The sequence below is a fragment of the Agelaius tricolor genome, unplaced genomic scaffold, assembly GCF_023055355.1.
Source record: "Agelaius tricolor isolate 1412-34295 unplaced genomic scaffold, bAgeTri1.0.p SCAF_1, whole genome shotgun sequence".
NCBI classification, from domain to species: Eukaryota; Metazoa; Chordata; class Aves; order Passeriformes; family Icteridae; genus Agelaius; species Agelaius tricolor.
Window position 1 is genome coordinate 95,212,911 of NW_027269261.1, and position 22,308 is coordinate 95,235,218.

At 36.7% G+C, this 22,308-nt stretch overlaps 1 protein-coding gene across 6 annotated transcripts in view; it reads right to left on the reverse strand.

Moving 5' to 3' along the window:
- MYO6 (myosin VI) overlaps positions 1-22,308 on the reverse strand; it is a 103,628-nt gene that overhangs the window by 54,417 nt on the left and 26,903 nt on the right. For all 6 annotated transcript variants that reach the window (XR_011681848.1, XR_011681847.1, XM_071444480.1 and 3 more), the window contains exons 2-8: positions 19,681-19,819; positions 13,551-13,620; positions 8,864-8,937; positions 6,724-6,853; positions 5,618-5,723; positions 3,701-3,756; positions 1,396-1,493 (exon numbers count right to left, since the gene is read on the reverse strand). Coding sequence is in view for 4 of the 6 variants with exons in the window: in XM_071444480.1 (XP_071300581.1) it covers positions 1,396-1,493; positions 3,701-3,756; positions 5,618-5,723; positions 6,724-6,853; positions 8,864-8,937; positions 13,551-13,620; positions 19,681-19,797 (651 nt within the window). In the remaining 2 variants the exon portion in view is untranslated. The remainder of the gene's footprint in view (positions 1-1,395; positions 1,494-3,700; positions 3,757-5,617; positions 5,724-6,723; positions 6,854-8,863; positions 8,938-13,550; positions 13,621-19,680; positions 19,820-22,308) is intronic.

Consider the following 22,308-nt stretch of genomic DNA (forward strand, 5'->3'; position numbering starts at 1 on the left):
ATCCTTACACTTTCTGTATGACAGTGCTATTACAGCCTTCTTTAGCTGCATTTCACTGAGATTCATGTAAAATAAAAGGGTTCAAATTATAGAGTACATATTTGGACAACATCTTAGGCAAATTAATTATGACACAACATTTTATTTCCAACATTGCACTTCTTTATTGAGAAGGAATTCTGACACAGATTTTTGAGAGCTATTTCTTATCTGGCCTATGATAAAATTCCCCGTGCCTAGAGAAATCTAAATTGCAAGGAAATTCCTGAACTTAATGGCCATTACAGGAACTAAGAAGGATTAACTGACTGACAAATTTGATTGCAGTTATGCAGTTGTTCCCTTATTCAGGAGGTCTCAGTCTGTACTCATGTCACTTTGAGAAACCAGACCTAAAAAGGTGACCATAAAGTGAGAAGTGATGCCTTGTAAAAAAGGGGCCCAAGTAAACACACTGATCTTGCAGTGGTAAGCTGAAACAAGCTTTGAAGCAGTTTCTGAAGATACTCAGAGGGCTATTTGCTTCAGCTGAAGTAATTCAGCTGAAACACCATGTAAGTGTTGATGGGTAGTCCCTCTCCCCACAAAGAAATTTGGTTATTTACTAGGTAAGCTATTAACAAAAGCTCTGAAGTTAAATTACAAGCCAAGTGATGAAAACTTAGGAAAAGAATGCAAGCTCAAGACGAAACAAATGAGCTTTAAGTCTGCAGAAAAATAAACAAATTGTTGCAGTTTGTCTGTCCTCAGTCAAAAAGACGAGGAAGCATGTATGTAATCTCCAGAGAACATCCACAGGAGTCTTCAACTTGGACATACTGACCAACCATACAGCCATCCTTAACTTTGGAATGTGTGTATACATATCCCACCCAAACAAAACTACACCTGAACAAAGAAAATTTTTCTTAAGATACACAGTTGAATAGTACTTTTATCAAAAAACCAATTCCTTGACTTCTGTCATACACAGATTACGATGTAAGGTCCCAAAATTTCATACAAATACATAAAAAAGTTTGAAGTCAAAATACATTTATGTCTAATACATAACTTACACTTAGTTGATCATTGAAGGAATGGATGGATACCTAACAGCAAGTGAGTTAGTCTTCATATGAGAAGACTCACATATGCAATGAAGGGACCCATTTTTAATCTTTTGTTGGTGGAAGCAATTTTCCTACTGAGTTGCCACTGCTTTCCAGTAATGAGACAGTACAGTGTGGTGCTGGTTTTTCTTTCAAGGTGACACAATTCAGATCAAATCTGTAAAGTAGGACAGTGGCTATTTGCTGCAAGACTAGTAAGTCTGTTCAACCTCCTGCCAGTCTAGCATTTCCATTATATGGCAAAAAAAACCATCACTGGTTATCTGTGACAAAATTCCAGTACCTTTTCATTGAAGTGAATTTCAACAAATTTCCCAAAACGACTGCTGTTGTTGTTTCGAACAGTCTTTGCATTTCCAAAAGCTTCTAATAGGGGATTTGCTGTTTAAAAAAATTAATTTTTGTAGTGTTAAAATTCAATCAGGAAACTACCAAAAAGAAAGAGAGAACAAATACAATTAACTGGGGAACTTATTTGGAATAAGGTTGGAAAATCAAAGGAAAAATATTATCTATTAAGAATAATATATTTTGCAAATTATACTGGATATATTGTGGTGGAACATAAAATTAAGTACTTAAGTGTCTTGTAAGAGTGCAATGTACTTGAATCAATACTGCAAGAAATTGAGAGACAAATAAATACCAAAAGTTATTCAGTGATGTTCTTCTATAGGAAGTAGGTAAATAACTGATACACAAACTACATGAGACAGCACAGAATTTGATGCTTCCCAATTATTTATTATTCATGAAATCTAAACTGCCCACTTATTCCACAGACAAAAATGCCACTTAAATGTCATGCATGCAATGTATTAGATTGACTTGGAAATTAATAAATATCATATTAGAAAAGTCTGTAGATTTCAAAAACCACTTAACACTGTCCTTTCAAATTAGGTCAATTAAGTGCCTGACTGATTTTATTTTTTACTGGCTGCTGCTTTTCAGCATGTTAAAGCCCATACAGAAAGAGTGGCAGCAAACAATCTAATTCTCATATCCATATATATACACACTCCTACAAATGTCATGCACAGTCAAACAGTTTGAAACTGCTTATTAATTATGAAATAGAAGGCCTCTGAAAGACTGCTCTTTAGTAGCTTTGAAGATCAAAGAAAAATAGTTTACTAAATCACATTAACAATAAACCACTAAAAATATCAGCAAGATATTTTAAGGCTTCTAGCTAAAAAAAAGCACTGGAAACTAAGTGAGTGGAAACTCAGATTTAAAACTCCACTGACAACCATTTAAATATCTGCTCCTACAAAAATTAAAGAATGAAGGAATGACATCAATGCTTGGATAAAATGTGGGTGATAATGCATCATGTAATAGGACATGAGAATTAACCTTTTTTTGTTTGGCTGTATTTTCATTTTTTTAACAATTAAAGTTCATAAAAATGCAAATCTGACTTCTTTCAAGATCTTTGATAACTATTCAGGCATTTTATGTAATATGGAGTTTTAAAGAAAGGATTATGAACAAAACCAAATTGCACAAAGTCTTTCAGCTAGGCTGAAGGTTCCTCTAGTAATACATATGCCACAAGCATATTCATTAAAATCATGCCTAAAAACCTTCAGAATTCATGCATCAGATGCTGTTCTAAATTAAAAAGCCCAAACTCTTTGAGGAATACCTACAAGTACCAATTAATTTGCATCAGGCATTATACAACTCTTGCCCACTTTCTGAGTTCCTTTAGTACACAGTGGATTTCACTAAGGAACTGGTTTAAGCAGACCTACAGCAACAAGAGATTAAAGCCTCAAGTACTTCTCTTGAATAAGTGGTTCAAATTTGAAAGCAGGAAAATTTAAAGCAAAAGTAAATTATTTTTTTAAGAAAAAGACACAGAGTCAAGAAATTTCAAAATAAATTTATGCTATGCTATAGAGGACTAAAACTGATGTATGAGGAATTATTAGGTTGGCTGAAGGTTGTTTGTTCTTCAGGTATTTCTGTTTTCTCAAAAAGCTATTTTCTGTTCAATTAGGAAGTACATGCAACATTCAAGAGGCTCAATGAGAAGGATCAACACAGTGTTTCTTTACCTTGTTTGGAGTTACTGTAAAGACAGATACAGTCAAAGGGCTGTTCTGAATTATGTGATTTCTGACAAAAACTATTATAACAGAAATACGATCCAGAAACATAATTTAAAAGAACTTCCCTACTCTATTTGACTTTGAGAACTTGATAATGAGGAGGAGGAATTATATTTTCCTGGTACTAATAGATAGTAATGAAAAAACAATCTTGTCCTTGCAGATTCTAAGCAGTTGAAAATTCCATTTTGGGTACCACCTTAAGTACATTATATGTGTAAAGCTCAATGCAAGCACACACATAAACATTTTCTAGATAAATGACAGCATGGTACTATAATAAATAAAGTGAATTACAAATAAAAAATGTTTCAAAACCTAGGATCAAGATCAACTACCTATAAATTATGCTCTAGAAAGTCTGATAGCATTTCTATGCTACTTTTATTCGCTTGCTGTTGAGTCACATTTCTGAAAAAAAAAATAACGTTGGAACCTTTAGTTAAATGAAAGAAACTTCAATACCTTCTACAATTCTATCATCAATATCTTGGCCACTGCCATAGGATTCTGTCAAATACCTGTAAAGTAAGATTAAAAAAATCAGTATCATTCATCTCATGTCAGGTTTCCTCACTTAAGCAGGGTTTAACATGGCTGTGCACAAATACTAACTAATTACTATATGAAAGGCATTCTGATTTTAAGTTTCAAATACCTATGCACTTTGAAATAAACTTTAACTTTACTTTAAACTTTTAACTTTTCTTTTTTGTTAAAACAAAAATATTCTTGCACACTTCCAATTTTTTTCAATACTCCAAGGCCTGCTAGAAATTTCTTTTCAACATACATATGGAAAGTACAGTTTAATAGAAATATAATCAAACTATTACTGTATTATCTGTATTTATTAATAATCTTATTAAATACATTAGGTTTCATGTCTATTTCCTGAATTTAAGACTGTTGCCATCCATACTGTTTCTGTATTCATAACTATCAGTGTTAATAAAAATCCACATGGAGATGGTAAGGATAAGGAATTACAAGTGTACAATTAAGGCAGGATTCAATTTAGCAATTGAAGCAAGAATTAGAAACTAGAACCACAATCTACTTGCTCCAAAGTCCCAGTCTTTTTTAATTTTTTTTTTTCCCTGCTCACAGGGCATGCTTTCTGGAAATTCACATGTGAATCTGGGACAAGTTAAAAACAGCTCTTGAAAATGGGGCTCTCCAAAAAATTTTAGAAGTACTAAAGGAGCTGTACTAGCACCTTTTACTTTCTAAACCCACAAGGGTAAAATCTTCCAGCTTTTAAAACTCAGTTATGTTTTGTAGAGGGACTCTATGGTGGAGAGAAGCAGCAGCAATGATATTCGCCTGTTGTATAATGAGCTCTTCCTTTGCTGAGAAGTGGAAGAATAATCTCCTTTAAGAGCATCTCTTGTGAGATATTCTTCCAGTGCCTGCTGTCTTTTTCTGTTACTCTTATCAGGAATAGAATCAGATGTCCCTTGTAAAAAATCATTGCCAGCACCTTGCAGTAATTCTTACAGCTATCTATGAAAGGTTGCACAGGGCAAGTGCAGAGCAGTATGAAGGACAGACAGGCAGTTGTGACAATTCTTCACGGGATGTGGAAAATAATACCTCTACTGTAGAGAAACACTAGAAAATACATTATTTTAGGGAAAAAGGAATTAAATATTTGTAGAGGGAAACAGGTCCAAGGCATGTCAAGGGAGCATGTTTACACTGCCCACACTGTGCTTCCCTGCGTCATCAGGCCACCTATTGATATAAGTGTATTTAAAGGAGCAGTTTTTCTAGTTAGTGTTCCACAGTGATAAAAAGCCATTAAAAGATAATGCAGATATGGAAGCAAGGCTGATATATATCAGCAGTATGGCTTTCCATACAATTTAATACACTTGATTTAGTATTGGTTGCACATGAACATCAATAAATAAATAAATACCACTATTCAGTCTTACACAGTAAACTTGGGTAAAGTATTTTAAAATTAAAAAGATACTCAAAACAAACTAAAAAAAAAAAACCTCAGGGGGAACACAGAAATACACATTTATGGCAAAACCAACAGTGTCTTGCAAGATACACTTAATATGTCTAGTTACATTTTGATTAACCACATTACCAAATGTGCAATACCAAAATGACTGTATCATAAACCATAATAACTACATGATGTCACTACAACTGAGTTAAAGTTTCTGTGAGTATGTAGCTATTTCTGCACATTATCATGTCAGCTTTTATCTCAATTTCTTGTAATAAAGTGCACATTGAAACTAATACATATCTTACTGAATTGTATCTTATACCCACTGATGACCTTAGTTTGCTCTGCCTCTATGTCAACCAAATGCATAAACACAAGAGATTCACATACTAACTTTGGTGCAACATACAAACCTCAAAACAAATTTAGTGTTTTCTGTCTTGCCAGCTCCTGATTCTCCAGAGACTATGATGGATTGACTCATCTTAAGCACTTTCATGTCACGGAATGCTTTATCAGCTTAAAAAGAAGAATATGGTTAACATGACAAAAATTAATACTCAGCAGAATTGCAAGGATAAAGTTAAGCTACAATGCAGAAAATTAAAATGTAACATTTTCAGGAATAGAAACTAAATGTTTACAATTAAATTAATTATATTAAATTCTGTTTTCCTTTCATTTATACTACAGTTGTAATTCTTCCAACACTGACATGTAAGAACTCAAAGTCTTGGAAACAAAGGCTTACTCAACTTTTGCCAGAATAAAACAAAACAAAATCAACAATCTAGAGCTAAATCTTTTTAATGAAATGTATTTGCAAAATAGTAATCTGTGTTAATTTTATATATATATTTTAAAGGGAAACTTTCAGTTGTACTTTGCAACAAGTAACATCTGAGGAAACTTGGGAAAAAATCTCTCTTACTATGCAGCAGGTACTAAAACTCCAGCTAATTATACTTTTATTTCAAAATAAAATACAAAATAGTGAGAAGGCCTTTAACATGTCAGACTTTGATTGTAGTTTCCAATTATTTTTTATTTTCAAAAGTGACTGAAATCAGTTTAAGCCATAAATAACATTTCAATGTACTTTCTGTCTGTAACACAAGCATATAAAAGGAAACAGTGAATGTGCTCTGGCAACATAATTTAAGACAAAGAAAATTACTACACTGAAAGACAGTGCCAATCATTATTACACCTTTTTCCCTTATAAAATTTGAATTTCTCTATTTCTTTTTTAGGCTTTTTTAATGGTTGCAAATTATATTTAAATTGCTTAGACAGTATATTTAAAACACTGGAAGTGCAGAATAATCCTAATAGAGTTGTCACAGTTGCTTATTTAATAGTTCTTCAAAAAGATGAGAAGATTTGCAATTTTAGCCATGTGGTTTTATTTTATAATAGTTCAAAATAAGTTAATTACTGCTACAGGTGGCAATTTACAGATAACTCTGAAGTATTAAATGTTTGTTTTTTAAGAGACAAATACAGGCTCAATACATACCAATTGCAAAAACATGTGGTGGCAATGTTCCCAGCGATCTACCCTGGTACTTTTTAATAGTATCTGAAGAGTAAAACTTAGGTATATCAAAGTATGGATTCACTGCAATGAGAATGTTGGCTACATAGGTCTGTGAAGAAAACAATGAACAGCAAATTACTAGGCACTATCCAAGCAAGTGGTTAACAGCAGTCGTCTATTACTATTACAGACTATAGCCTCCATATAACAATTGCATTTATGATCCTCTCTAGCTAATGCAAACACAAGACAGGATATATTTTTACAGTTCCTTTAATTATCTTCTCAGCATTTCTATGAAATTATCCTGGGAAAATTCCCTAACCACCGAGCTGTGGAGTATGTCCTGAATCTGACCTTTCTCCCAGTCTCCTTTTAAATGATTTCCTATTGTCTGCATTACTGGATCAAGGACAGGACGCCAAAACCTCCTGCTCAAAAGTGAATAAACTAAGCTCATGGATAGCATAACACACTGTCCTCCAGGAAGGAGGATAGCTTTTCAATATCTAATGGAAGCAACTCAGCAGGAAGGACTGACAGGATCCTGCCTGGGAAGGCATTCAAGCCAGGCAATAAAAGCATTCAGCCAAAAGAAAATTAGCTATAGCTGCTTCCACAGAGAGAAATACAGAATGCAAATGTTCTCTTACAGAGAAGGAATTTGAGAAGAATCTCAGACAAAGGCTGCTTTTTACCTTTCCATAGGACAAGGAAGACTGAAGAGAGGGGTTTTTTAATGTTTTTGTAAGAAACTCTTATAGCTCAGTTATAATTGCCAGGTTACATAGAGGAAAGAAGAGGGGGCGGAATCAAATTAAAAATCAGATTTGCAGGAAAAGATCTGAAAAAAATGAGGTAAACCTTCAGCTGAATAACTTATTTGCTTTGTTGTTACTGAGAATGTCCCTAGAAGACTAAAATTTGGAAACTATTGTGTGATACATTAACAGAAGACTGGATCACACAATATATGACAATTCTTAAGTAGTCCTATTTTCAGCACTTATTTCACCAAAGGAAAACTTTCCTTCAAGAGTTGCAAATACTAATATTTACTTTCCTTTTAATAACAAGATAAATATTGTTAACCAGGATTTTTAAAAAAGCATAAAACTGTTCACAAGGAAAATGTTAGTTAAATTATAAACTGAAAAAAAGTCTCTTTTTTTTTCCTTCAGAAAATACATGTGTTCTGGACAACATATTAGTATTACTTGTTTTCACTGAAGAAAGGCTTCATGAACTACTATCCTACTTTATGAAAATACTATCCTATCCCATGATCAGTTCATATTCAGAATTTTACTTCCTTGGGGGGGTTTTATTGTTTGGTTGGGTTTCTTTAAGGATTATTTTTCCAGAGCAACATTCAAATGGCCATTTTTATTTATTTATATTTTAAAGCTGGTGCTTGATCTTGAGCCATAAAAAATTTAAAGCTATGTAAATTAACTGCAACAGAAGAAAACAATTATACTTTCTTTTTACATTTATATAAAAGGGTTTAGCTAAATTAATTTTATAATATGTGCTAAAAGAAAAGTTGATTATTTTAACACAGACACTTTAAAATATGTAGAACTGTTTTGTATTATCCCTAGCCAGCTTTCTATTAGGGAAAAAAATAAGAAAGAAAGAAAACTCTTATCTTCTGTTTCACAGCTGTCAGTATCTGGGCAGATGGCAAGGACAAAATGTAATTTAGTCAGAATTCATTAAGTACAATTAGGCAATTTGATAGCAATATAAAAGATTAAGATGGACATCTGAGCTAGGAGGTGTCAAAGACGGCACCTGTTTGCTTCGTTCAAAAATAATGAAGAAGAAAACCATCTTTGTTAACAGTGAAATAAGTTACCTGTAGGAACATTTGTGATAGAAAGCTGTGCTATGGTTGCACACAAACAGTCATGTAGAGAAAAACCTACTGCTCTGCCTGCTAAAAATCAGATGGGATTCTGATCTAAAAGTATAATATAAGGGAAAAAAGGCCTACAACCTCAACCTTTCCACATTAGCAGTTCTGTTATAGGGAAAAAACCAGAAGTGGAAACACTTGGTGAATTTTTGAAAGGACATCTCTATTAGATTGGTTGTCATGACACAGAATACTTACATAAATTCTGTCCTTACTGTACCGAACTTTGATATTGTGAAGGAGAGTGGCTTCATTTAAATACATCAGGGAACCTGCAAGTGAAAAACAATCACATACCATTAAGAGCTCAGGACTACCTTTAAGTACAGAAAAAAACCTAAATCTTCAATTAAGGAGAATTTTCTTCCCCTCTTTTGTTTACAGTTTAACCCTATCATTTCTTCACACTGTCTTGAGACAGGAGTACTGACTCTGTATACATTTTTAAAACCACAAACCTGCTCTTAACTGTACAGCTGGAGTTACAGAAAGCTGCTGAACAAAGAATTGGACTGCAGAAGCCTCAAATACAGGTTCTGCTCCATGTAAGCTGCTTTAACCAGCCTGTCTGTCAAACATGGTGCATCTGCCTTCTTCACACCAGCCTCTAAGCACAGAAACTGCTGCCTACCAAAATCCCCACCAATGAATATTTCCTTCCTTCCAATTCCCCTCTCCAATCTCAGCCACAGTGTCCCCAGGGTAATGCCACCCAACTGACATTTGGAGTAACAGCTGGCTTCTGGTGATTTTTGAATTGATGAATATAAACATCTAATCTGGATCTGGAGGCAGAAACAGCAGCATCACAATACCAGGCACTAACCCTTCCCTGCTTCAGTTCTGAATTTTGTGAGTACTAGGCCTCCTCAGAGAAACTGTTAGGGGGAATAAAATGCTAACACATCAAAACTTAGCTGTATCTTTCTCCTTTGTTCTTTAACACAAAACACCTGACCCTGAGGTTAGCTCATTTGGTTAGAGCACAGTGTGTACTAAGACCAGTGTTGTGGGTTTGATCCCTCTATGGGCCAATATTAATTTAAAAGCTAGACTCAATGATCATTGTGGGCCCTTTCCAGATCAGAACATTCTGTGATTCTGTAACTGCTGAAATGTTACAGGATAATCACACACACAGAAAGCTTCAGACTTTATAGGTTCACATTCTGGCAAAGGTGGTCCTTGTTTTCAGCTACAAAGCCCTGGAAAGTGTCAGCAGCCTTAATTACAGAGGTAATTTTCAGTTCCCACTATAACACTGTTAAAAATACTTTCCCTAAACCAAATGAGGGCACTACCTATTACACAGCCTCCATTTTTAAATATGCTCAATACATTTTATCTCACTGCTTCAAGTCAAATGTACAACACTATTTTGTGCTGTGACAACTGACAGACTGCCACACTGATAAACCTTACAGTAATACAGTACAAAAACTTCTATCCATCCAACTACTGTGGATGGAATAAGCACTGTACCAATAATGTCTTTTCTTTTTAAGGAAAGACTGGACATGGCACTTAATGCCACTGTCGAGTTCACACAGTGGTGTTAGGTCAGAGGTTGGACTCAGTGATCTCAGAGGTCTTTTCCAACCTAATTGGTTCTGTGATTCTGTAATAGTAACCACTAGCTTGCACCTCACACAAGTGTCACATACACACCTCTTATCTATAATGACCAACAAAGTTGTTTTATGTTGAACTGACACCCTTTCTCAAGGGCTGCAGCAGCAAAGTATTCTAACTTATTTACATAAATGTGCAAAAAGGCTGCCAGTTTGCATGACCTTAAGTCAACCTGCCCAGCCACCTTGCCCCGCAAGGATAACTGAAGTTCAGTAAGCAGCTCTTAACATTCTCTTTCAACACTCCTCCTGCTGAACTGGCAAAGGAAAATGGGAGCTTCTCAAAAACATCTGTGTTTCTGTTTTGCATCTTTTACCCTTCCTCCTGCAGTGGACTGAGGAGTGGAGGTGGCTCTGTCCCCTCCTTATCTGCACTAGACTGGCCTGAAGCAAAGTCAGGTTCACCAGCAAATTGCAGCCTCCCTTTGGCTTGCATAGCTCTGCTGAATAACAGCCCTTCCCTCCATTACACAGCTTTGTTTCAAATATCTGTAAATACAGCTTTGTTTCAAATATCTGGAATAATTTACACTTCTCAAAGGACCTTGTAGCTTCTGGTTTGTTCAGAAGAAACCACCTTCCTCCACAAAACCCCTTGCACTGATATTCCTGCATTGGCAGAAGCACACAAGGCACACTTTAGCTTTACCCTAGGTAAACTCTCCCTTTGGATCATAACAGCCTTGAAATCATGGCTGTGCGGAATTCCTTCATGAAACAGCAGGCTGGCCCCCATCCCCACAGCTCCTTCTCTGCCAGCATAGCAGACACACATTCCCCCACAAGCCCACAGTCACCGGGACCTGCAGCAGCAGCCGAGCACAGACACCCGGTGCTGCACAGCAGGACTCCTCCTCCCCTCCCCGGGCATTCTCAGTTCACAAGCCTGAGAAAATGGCACTGGGACCACAAATTGCAGGTCTGCCTTCACTTCTTTTATTGGGGTCATCCCAAGAGAAAGAGACATTAAAAGGAAATGGGCCAGAAACAGAAACTCCTGCTTGCTCCAATGAAAGTTGAGATCTTCTTCTGCCCCTCTATGTGCATTGGAGGGGACGGCGTGGTAAAAAATTAGGAAACTTGAAGTCATTTGGATCCTCAGTATTGAGATGAGAAATTATTACATAGTAATTGTCTATCAACTTGCAGTATTTTAAAGGAAGTAGTTAATCATCAACTTTTTATTAGGTTGCTTATCTCAAAATCAAAGGACCCCAGATTTCATTGTGTCCCCAGTGCCCTCATCGCAATTAAAGCAGCTATACTTGCAGACTCAGTGTGCAATAGGAGCATGCTCCCCAAGGGAATGCCACCACCTCAAGACATGCAAACTAAGGCTTATGTCAGCAAATTCAAAATGCATCTTCTTTAGAATAAATCCTTTGGAAGAGGCATCCATATCCAAAGGCAAAGGAAGTCACCAGAGAGAGAGAGAGAATTCTGAATATTCATATGGCTCGTGTCTAAATATAACCAGTGTATACATGTGCATTTAGTTCTCCATATATTTACTTACACACACACATAGTTCACATAAGTGTAGCGAAGCACTAAAAACTAGGAAATGTCACTGTCAAATTTACTCACAGTGGCTCTCCTGCCCATACCACAAAGTAGGGTTTCTATTGAAAATTATTTTATGAAGAAATTGCAAGGCTCTGCATCTGTAGAACTGGGGTTTTTTTAACAGTCTTATAAAATACCCCGTCCTTTTACTCACCTTTCAGGATTTTTTAGAACAGTTTTATAAGCACTCAGTATAGTTGTTTTTCCTAGAAATCAATGATAGCGAACACAAATACTCTCTGACAGAGAAGGAAATTGAATTTGGGATTCATACATCCTGCAAATGAACTGCAACTTCTGAGCTGCAAGTTAGAATATAGAATATTCTGGAAAGTTAAAATAATGTTTGATATAGAAGGGATTATTGAACAAAGGATTTTTAAGTTTTATCTTCTCACAAAGCCAAAGAAGATATTTTCTTTGACTAACTTAATTGAATAGCATTCTGTTGGAATCTTAAATTATTTCCATAATCTCATTCCAAATTTGAATTCCCTGACCAGGACATAGAGTGTCAGGACATCTCAGTATAATCATTGGGACAGATGCACAGATTAAGTGCATTTCCCTAACAATCACCATGTACAGAGAATATAGATAACAGCTTTGAAAAGTTTGAACCCACATCCTTGTTGCAAAAATGTAAGCAGTTGGAAGCAAGGCTACCAGCTTGATTCTAACCACACTGCACCATCTAAGTCAGAGCATAAGACTCAGCTCTCATCTTTTTGTTTCTCATGGAGAAGCTGTAACAGCTGCATTTCCTGTCATGGGATGCAAATACTAAACCCTATTATAGGACAGGAACTGAAGTTACACCACCTAGACCAGACCCCTAGCCTTTATTTTAAACTAAGAACAATAGAAGGTATTTTTGCCCACTATTTACAAAGTCTTCAGGATTTTCACCAAGCAGTAAACACTATAGGAAATGTTGAAAAGACTTGCCTCCATCCATATTCAAGACAGGAGAGGGTCTGTGATTGCTCATAGAGTGCAGCAACAGCAAAATATTTAACAGTTGTCTAAAAGCTGATCACAGCACTCACTCAGCTTTCTCAGTATTCTCTCCCCAGATTTGACAACTGTTTCCATCCACCTAACTTCAAAATACTCAATAAAACAAAAGCAGATCAACAGTGACATTTATTACACAGGCTCACCTCAAAACTCCTTCTCCACCAGCATTCCTACATCCAATTCAAGTCTATCCTTTTTAGTGGATCTGATAGGTCTAGATTCCCATCCCCAGTTTTGGGAAGGTAATCTTAAAACTTATATTCCATTACCTCTACTTCCACAGGAATGCTATCTGAGAAATTCCTTAAATGCAGGAAAATGCTATACAAATACAGGTGCTGATAAAGGCACCGAGTCTTTTGTCACACTATAAAAAGTATAGTTACACCCATAATGCTGAATGGAATATTTCTGAAGTCAAGCAACAGTTCTATATGGGAATTATGTAACTGTCCATTCCTCTAAAGTGTTCATATGAAAACTAAAAACCACAATAAATTATATTTTATATGGGCTTCCTTTAAGAAGTTTAAAGGACTAGCAAAGGTCATACATAAATTCAAACAAAGACAACCAGGAAGAAAGAGGAAGCTTGTAAGGAAACAATATTCATTTCATTGTATATATTTTTTTCAAATGCAAAATTTATTTTTAAATTCATAACTTACAATTATCTTCCACATCCTTTTTGCTGTCCTCCTCTGCAGGAAACACTTGGTTGATAGCAGCCTGGAAAGTCTGTTAGATAAGAAACATTAACATTGTCAGAATTCCATAAAATAGAAATATAGTTCAAAGACATCTCATGCAATCATACAAGTGAGTGCACTGTAATTATGCATGATTTCAAATGAAGTCACCAGCATAATACTTCAGAATTGGAAATTTTACTGAGTTACTAGATGCAGCAAAAAGTGCTGCCTTTATATTACTACACTACATTATAAAAATGAATTCACTGTAATACATATTTTAGTGCAATAATATTTGATTCTCAGGTGAAAAATTGCATGTCATACTGTGCAATACAAAAAATAAGACTAAAAAAGTAATGCAAAGGTAACAGCATTATAAATGACACACAATTTCCTCAGTTTTGCAAGGAAGAAAGAATAAAATACAAATCATTAGTTCAGTCAAAGGACTGTGATGTTGTTATGATAGGATGTTTTAAAATATTCCTACTTAAAATATTAATGTTCAATACATAACATCCTCTGTATCACCAAATACTGTAGCTTTGGTTATTGTTTTTTGGGTTTTTTTCTTCAATAAATCAATAAAACAAGACCTTCCTTCAACCCTTGTATTCCAGTTATACAAAACGACCATTTATCAAGTGTTCACATCCAACTGGAAAAATTCATAACAAAAGCATCTTTGTTTCTTTTTTCATCTCCAGAAATCATAATTTATATTGCTGTAAAAAGGAAGGAAAAACATCCAAGCAAGCATGCATTACAGCATCTGCACAAAAATACCTATTGTACAAAGGCGACTTTTAATTCTATTTTTTTGTTGTTTACTGTAGTAACAGCTCGTTTGAGCTGGCGGTGAATGAACAAAACCCCTGTTGTACCAATTAAACACGACAGCCACCATGCCACTGCAGGCACAGGCTCCTTTTCCCCATGGAAATGGAGACAAGAAGTCTGGTCTAATATTTGAAAAGGCAACCAACTGGATCTAAAGAATGAACTTAATAAACAAACATGTTTGTTTGTTTAACATTGTACTCAGCAAGGTAGTCCCATGAGAAACATCTCACAGGGAAATTGAGGAGAAAGACAGCAACTTGTTTAATATTTTCTTGGGCACAACAGTTTGAGAGGTCGTGGGGCTTACACCATCATTAACAGCCACAAATTGCAACTCTCTTTGAAGTGGGAAGAGTTAAAAATGTCTCAGAGCAGAACTAATTGCTGCCAGACGGAAAGCATTAAATCTACAGTATCCCTTCCCTACCAAGTTATCATAAAGTATGCAATTTGTAGCCATAATAAAATATATCTTGTCATCCCCTTATCAGGATCTAATGCAAAAAAATATGTACAAGATGTTTTCCTAAGGGAAACAAAGCTGCTCGATGACGTTGGAACATCTGAACATCCATCTGAACATCCATCACACCAACTTCCTCCAAAATATTCTTTATCAGAGTTTGTGAGGGCCATGGAAGCCTTCAATGTCTTTACCTACCTCAGAAAGATGCCTGCTGCTATTCAGAGTTTTAGCAGGGCCGAGATTCACCACACCCTTTCCTCCCTCTCACAGTATTACCATAACTACATATTATCATCATCATTTTCTCTACAAGTTTGTCAACACTGAAGGTAAATCTTGTTTGGTAAAGATGTACTGGAATACAACACTTCCCTACCTGATCAGTTCCCTGTGCATGAAACAGTGGGAAAGTTTAAAAATAATATGACGAGCTTCACAAAAATGTAACTTCACTTCTTGTTCTTGTCTGCTGATGTGTAAACCCATTAATCACTAACAAAGACAGGAGAGAATAAACACGATTCCCAGCTATTCTGTGAGACTCTTCATAAACTTCTGATACTTTAACATTTCTGGAGCTAAAGTCAGCCATGCTAGAACTATCCCAGAAGAGGAATGGCTTTTTCAATGTCCTCACCACTAAGCCTTCTGAGTCAAGATAAATTTAAAGGGAAAAAAACAAACACCCCCTCCCCCCCCAAAAAAGAAAACAATTCAGAGAATTCATGATGTCTTATCTCCTATCTGAAAGTTAATGCTTTTCTGTTGGGCTTTTTTTAGATAAGAACATAGGTACAGTTTCAACATGTAAAAAAACAATTTCACTGCTGTACATCACATTTGGAATACTTTATGTAAAGTAAGGTACTTGTCACGTAGATAAATATGATAGCTAGACATGCACAGCTCCAAGTATTAAAATCTAGTATTTTAAAAAGAAAATAAGCTAATAATCTAACCTATCAATAAGAAAATATCCAAAGAAATTCTTCACTATATTTTGCTATTTTTAAATTTTTTAAACAATTATTTTAAGGAAAAAACCCTTCAGATACTTGAGGGAAGACTTTTGCATTAATCATAACTTAGGACAAGTTTGTTCTAAGGGAGTGGAGATTGTATTAATCTTATGAGACAATAAAATGGTCTTAGGAAGCAAAACAAGGTTTAGGGCATTCAGAAAGGGTTTTTTTTGTCGTCTTTGTAATGAAGAAACCCTTGAAATCCAATGGCAATCTTAACTATTCTCCCAGAAACTAGATGAGTGAAAAAAGATATCTTTCCATTCAAGCAGGATCTTCTTTCTACCATGTAATCCAATATGTGTAACCATGCCTTCCTTTATCCCTTCCAGATGCAGACAGGAGACATCCCTACTCTCAGCTGTATTTCACAAACCAACCTACAGCAGTACAAACCATGTGTAAGACAGACAAGGGCATGTCTCACTTGTGCAAGCAAGTTGTGCTCACTGTTAAAAAAAAAAAACAAACAAAACCACCTTAGCTTGAAGCACTGAACTTTGAACATTCTGATCCTTACTTTCAAAGTACATTTATTCTTTTATACTTAGCTGGGAAAAATACCTTTCTCATTATTCACAGCATACCAGAGCAGGTGGCCCATAAAGCCTTTCATGACCCTTTAGAAGTGGCACAGAGCCATAAGGCATCTCTCAGTCGATGGCAGGAGGGGTGTCAGCGAGTGCCTGCAGCACCTCACACCTTCCAGTGACTGCCAGAAACTCATGACTGCTGATGCTGTAAGAAGTGCCTGCCCCCTACTCCTCTGGGCCCCATGGTGCCCAGAATATGGTATCTCAAGGTGCAAGCCCTTCCAGTGCATCTCTTCCTAACTACTTTATTTACATTTGCTACCTCCAAGAAAAGAGTAAATCCCCCGTTTAGCAATTTCACTGTCATCTGCCTTCTCCTTGTTTTAGCCTCAAAGAACAAGAAGATCTATGCAACAGGATCCAAGATTACGAATCCCAGTACATTCAGAAAAGAACACTTTAAGGAGAAATGAAAGCACAATAGTAGTTGAATTTAACAGCTGATTCCCTCTCTACCTGCCTGCTTCCTTGTACCACCAGCATGTGACTGCTGGTGGGCCATGGGCCAGGACTGCCAGCTCAGGTACAACCAATCCAGTTTGGAGCCTGTTCTCAGGGCAGGACTCCAGCTCTAGGTGCGACCATGCTCATTACCAAAGCCTCTCCAGTTTCTCTGGCTGTTTTTTCCTGGTATTTATTTTCCAGTCCTGGCATTTATAAACCTTACAAGCCAATGATCTCCTTTTTGGGAAAAGGTTCCCATCATGTAACACATGCATCCTCTGTTCCAGTAAAACACTCCTGCGGCTCGCTGTACTGTTCATGCAGGGCAGGTTGGGTGACTCAGATCCTCAGCTCCCTTAGACACACAGTTCTGCACAGAACTGTAAACACCTGGGGATGGGCTGTGGTGCCCAAAACTGCTACTGCTGGGGTTTAAGTGAATTGGTGTGTTGGACCTTCGCAGAGCCTGGGCTGGGTAACTTGGTTTAATAATGAAATATGAAGCAACCTGCCACCACAATGGCCTCAGCTCCTCTGCCCCCCTTCCACTGCTTTCTGCCATCCTGAAAACTTTCCACTTCTTCCAGCTGGATTTGTTCTCTGACCTCATTTGGGGTGTCACGCACAGCTCGGCAGGCGGAGCTGGGAGGGTGCCACTCTGCAGTGCCAGAGCTGGCCACGGATGGGGATGGGAGGGAGGGGTTTAAGACATGGTGAAACTGCTGCCTTGCAGCATATACTGCAGCTATTGACAACAGTGTCATAAAAGGCAATAATCAAACACATGCATACACATTTCCTTTTCAGACTGTGACCTCTGGCAAGCTACCAGTGCCTACAGAGAATACATATGACATGGTAATGACCCAGATTAAAAAATAATAATAAGTTACACTGCCGGGATATGTTTACAAGATCAGGTTACTCCTCTCCTCCCTGTAATTATCATGGGCAACTCCAGAGCTGCTGGATCACGCATTCTTGCTGAAGAGCACTTGTGAACTACCATTTTAAGAAAACAAAGTGATAATGAGTATTAATGCTGACTACTTCAAATTAATGGTCTAAGCGCACAAGGACAGAGTCGTCTTAAAAAGTCAAAAAGCAATGAGAAATATTTCTCGAAAAAGAAACCAATGACACCTTGAAAAGACTGAGAAGGTAACGAAGAAAACCTTTTAGTCCACCTTTATTAATATATGGCTAATCAATTAAGTTTGATAGTTTAAAATACAGGACCATAATCTCTATTTAGACTGTGAAGTGTTTGTTCCCTTAGCTGAATGAACATTAGGCTCTTAATTGATCTGCTTAATTCAAAACAGCCAACAGCAGAATAACAAACTCCCTAGACAAATGAGAGTTTTTATGTTGTTGAGAAAACCGTGAAACAAACTACTTGTATTTTAGGATCATTTTTTGTTTTTTATTGGTTTTTTTTTTACTTATTTATGGGCCCTGAAAGGAGCATATGTTAGAAATAAATAGTGACTCAGAAATATTATTATTATTATTGTTTCTGTTTCAGTGTAAAGGCTTTTGCTCCTTATGGCATCAGGACCATTGGGGAATATAAACAGAAACAGCAGTGGGGGTGAAATTAATTTAAGTCATTTTCATATTAGCCATAGATCTGGAATATTTAATATCCTTGTCTGAGTAATCTTGCTCCTCCTCAAACTGACAAATGAATACTACTGCTACTACTAAACCTATACACTTTATCTCTCTCACTCAAAAATCAGTTGTTACACTTTGTATTTCTAAGGAAGGCAAAATCAACTTCCTGTCCAAGATGAACAAAAAAGAAAGCCTATAAACATTCCCCCAAAAGGAAGGACTGCTGCATAACCTTTTGACCTGTGACAAGGCATTCTCTCCTACTGCTGACATAAAAAAAAGACAACAAAACACATTGTTGTCTTTTTTACATCCTTGAACACAAGAAAAAACAAAACTATTAGAAAGGGCACAAAAAATATATTCAAAAAGACTGAAACCACAACTTTTAAGGCAATGCTAATCTTAATCTAGCTACTACAACCCAGGAATCTGACCATTTGAATTAGGATAATTGATAGCTTGAAGGTGCTTCCTGTAAATACTGACATTTAGTTACGACATACTGAGTCTGAAAGATGTCATGATAAATCAAGCCATTGGAACACACTAATTAGGATGAATTAGGTCTTCATTTTAAAAGTTACATTTATTTGACTTTAATTTGATGTAGCAATTCCGCAGCACCTTTTTTTATCATATTACTTCTCAAGGCACTTGAGTTAAGAGGATTCATCTCTCAGTCTTCATCAGTCTAATGGTGTCTAATCTTAGCCAGGGCCCAGCACATCCCTGTAGGACCCTCCCCATGCATGTAAGGAAAAAGAGAGACGCTAATCTTAACAGCAGGCTCTTCATCAGTGTCTAATAGAGAAAAATAAATCATACAGTACTGAATCAAATGGCTACAGAGATTCAAGCATCCTCTCTTTCATGAGCACATACTCAACGCACATGCAGATAACTGACAAATATGTGCTTCTCGTCAGTGTGAGGGGTCCACTGCAATACAAGCTAAAGCTGAACAAAGATCCTTAGCCAAACCTAGAACAGAAAGCTGATTTTCCACTCCTTCAGGCTGTGTGCAGTTGAAGATGGTGGCAAAGACCTGGCCTACAGATAAGGTGGTTTCTTTGTATATTTTTTCTCTGTTTCTTTGTTTGTGACACACTTACCTTGCCTTTCTGATTTAAAGGTTCAATAGTTAAGTTGTCAGGGCCAATGTCCACAATCATCCCCATCTGAAACCCATCAGTTGGGTGTGGAGCCCAAACGGGCTTCCCGTCTTCCATTGTGGGACCTATCCAGTATTTCCTGTAAGAAAAAATAAAACTAAAATTAATCAAAACACTTTGTATACAAATTGAATAAACCCACAGGATTTATGACACAGACTTTAGTTTATTAGGTTTATTTCTCTTATTCAGTATGAAAGGAGACTGGAGCCAGCCTTTCTCCAACTCGCAATGCTTCGCCTACAGAGGACACCCCTTGGACTTCAGCATGGACAAGATAGAAGACCAGAATCATTTTTCATAGGATCCACACAATGTTCCCCAAAGCTCTTTATCCAGCTTCCCTAACTTGTGAATCAAGAAGGGAGTCTATCTCATGATCAAAGTAGAAGTGCAAGATAGATTCAAAGCCAAGACTATACTAGCAGTGTATGTATGTACACATATATGGATACATGTGTAAAGACACACACATATATATTTGTATGTGCATGCAGTGGGTCATATGACTAATGGCTACTTGTCTGTATTTGAGCTGGTGTACAAATATTTGTATTTTTGCAACAGCACACGTTGAGGCATGTGAGCAGAAATCCAGTCTCTTGGCATTTGAGACAAATGAATGTGTTCACTCTTTCTGTGTGGCTGAACATATGGCTTTCAAATAACCCACAAACATATTTGGTCTCAATTGATTTATCATCCTGTAAGTCTTTTAAGGGCTGACCCTTGTGATACTATAACATTACAGGTCTTCCTCTTAAGGAATCTTATTTTCTATTAAAAAATGGTATGAAAATTGTTTAAAAAATAATTTTTATCTGCAAATGAAAAAGATGCAAAGGCCAAGATATTCGAACCTTATGCTCCTCAAGTTATACAGCTAAATAAGCTCCCAATTAAAAGGGAGTACTTGATTGCATGCAATACTCATTGAGCTAACCAGGAAAATTGCCAAGGTTGGCACACTCTGAATGGCTAATGGTGCCATTTTAAATATGCTGAATTGGTCCCTTTTTTAGTGTTTGGTTGTTTTTGGGGGTTTTTTTGTTGGCTTGGTTTTGGCTTCTTTTAAACCTACTTTATAGTCCTTACCCTAGTAAGAATAGAGTCCACTCAGCTTAAAAGGCTCACTTCTCCTTGCTGTTCCTTACTCCTCTCTAAAACTCATTCACCTACTAAACTGACATGTTTTAGTGATTCCAAAATTTGTAAAAAGTAATCTCATACCACCAAGGTGTAACTTGCCTCTCTCAGCATGAAAAAAATGAGCCTGCCAAGCAGCAAAGAAAACACTGGCAACAAACTCCAGAAGTCTAGGGAAAGCCTGGGAGAGTATCCCACATTTTTCTTTTCCCATATCTGAAGGAAAAAGAAGATCCAAAATTTCTCACGAACAACGAAGGCTACCGATCCCTTTGCCATGAGCAGCAGCAAGGAAAAAGAGTGATTGGCCCACCAGAAAGCTGTATACAACTACAAGCAGAAAAGGACATCCTTACCACTCAGAGGATCTGTCACCACATGCTGCACATAAACTGCTTTTTACTGCCTCCAAGGACAGGTCAGAAAAGTTGGAAGGGAAGGAAAAGGCTGGCTGTGATCTCTTTGAGAATGCTGCTGGTCTTAGTTAACAGCAAGCTGTCTTATTCCTTGGCAACTTTAATGTGAAATATTGATGAAAACTTGTGATTTACTATTCTCCCATGTACAAAACATAGTAAGTTCTTTTAACTACATACAGAAAGTTATGTTCTAAAACCTCCAGTATTACATTTTCTCCTGTTTACTTCAACCCTTTCGCCACAGCCCATGAACTCTAAAAAATAGCGTCTTCATCATGTGTTGCCATCACTATATGATAAATCCTGTAAACAACATCTGTATTCACTCACAACTGGCTGCTGGCCATTTTTTCTTTATTTTATGATACTGAAAAAGGAATTTCTTTCCAGCCAGACCTGACCTCTAGATCCAACTGCCATCGTGGGCATAGTTGCTAAACAGCTGAGTTTATTTCTGGATATAACCAAGCCTTCATTTCTTCACAAACCTATCATTTGCTTTTAAAATGCTAGTTCAAAATAGTAGTTAAACGATATGTCACACAACCACTAAAAACAAGGCTGTCTTTTACACCCCAAGTACCATGGTCAGGGCTCCGGACATAACCATGTTGCACGAGAAACAAACCCTAAAATTACTGCTAAAACTTCAGCAGAAGTAGGAATCCAACCTCCCCAGTTCACATCCAGATGCTTCTGCTTCGTTCACTGACAGGGCTTTTTGCATTCTTACATATTCTTAAGGCAACTTCATACTTCATTAATAAATTATGACAGAGGAGTGTCACAAGCTGAAAAAATCCTCTTGAAGGACAGAGCAGTGGTTGAATTCAGCCACCACCAGGAAATGCAAATTTAAGAAATGTACCTGAGGCATTGCAAGCATCTAAGATGCCATTGGATGAAAGGAATACAAGTGAGTCAGTTATTAATGGGACAATTAATTTTAATAAATACAGTCTTCTGGCTGAGAAGTGACATAATACCAGTTGTAACATTTTGG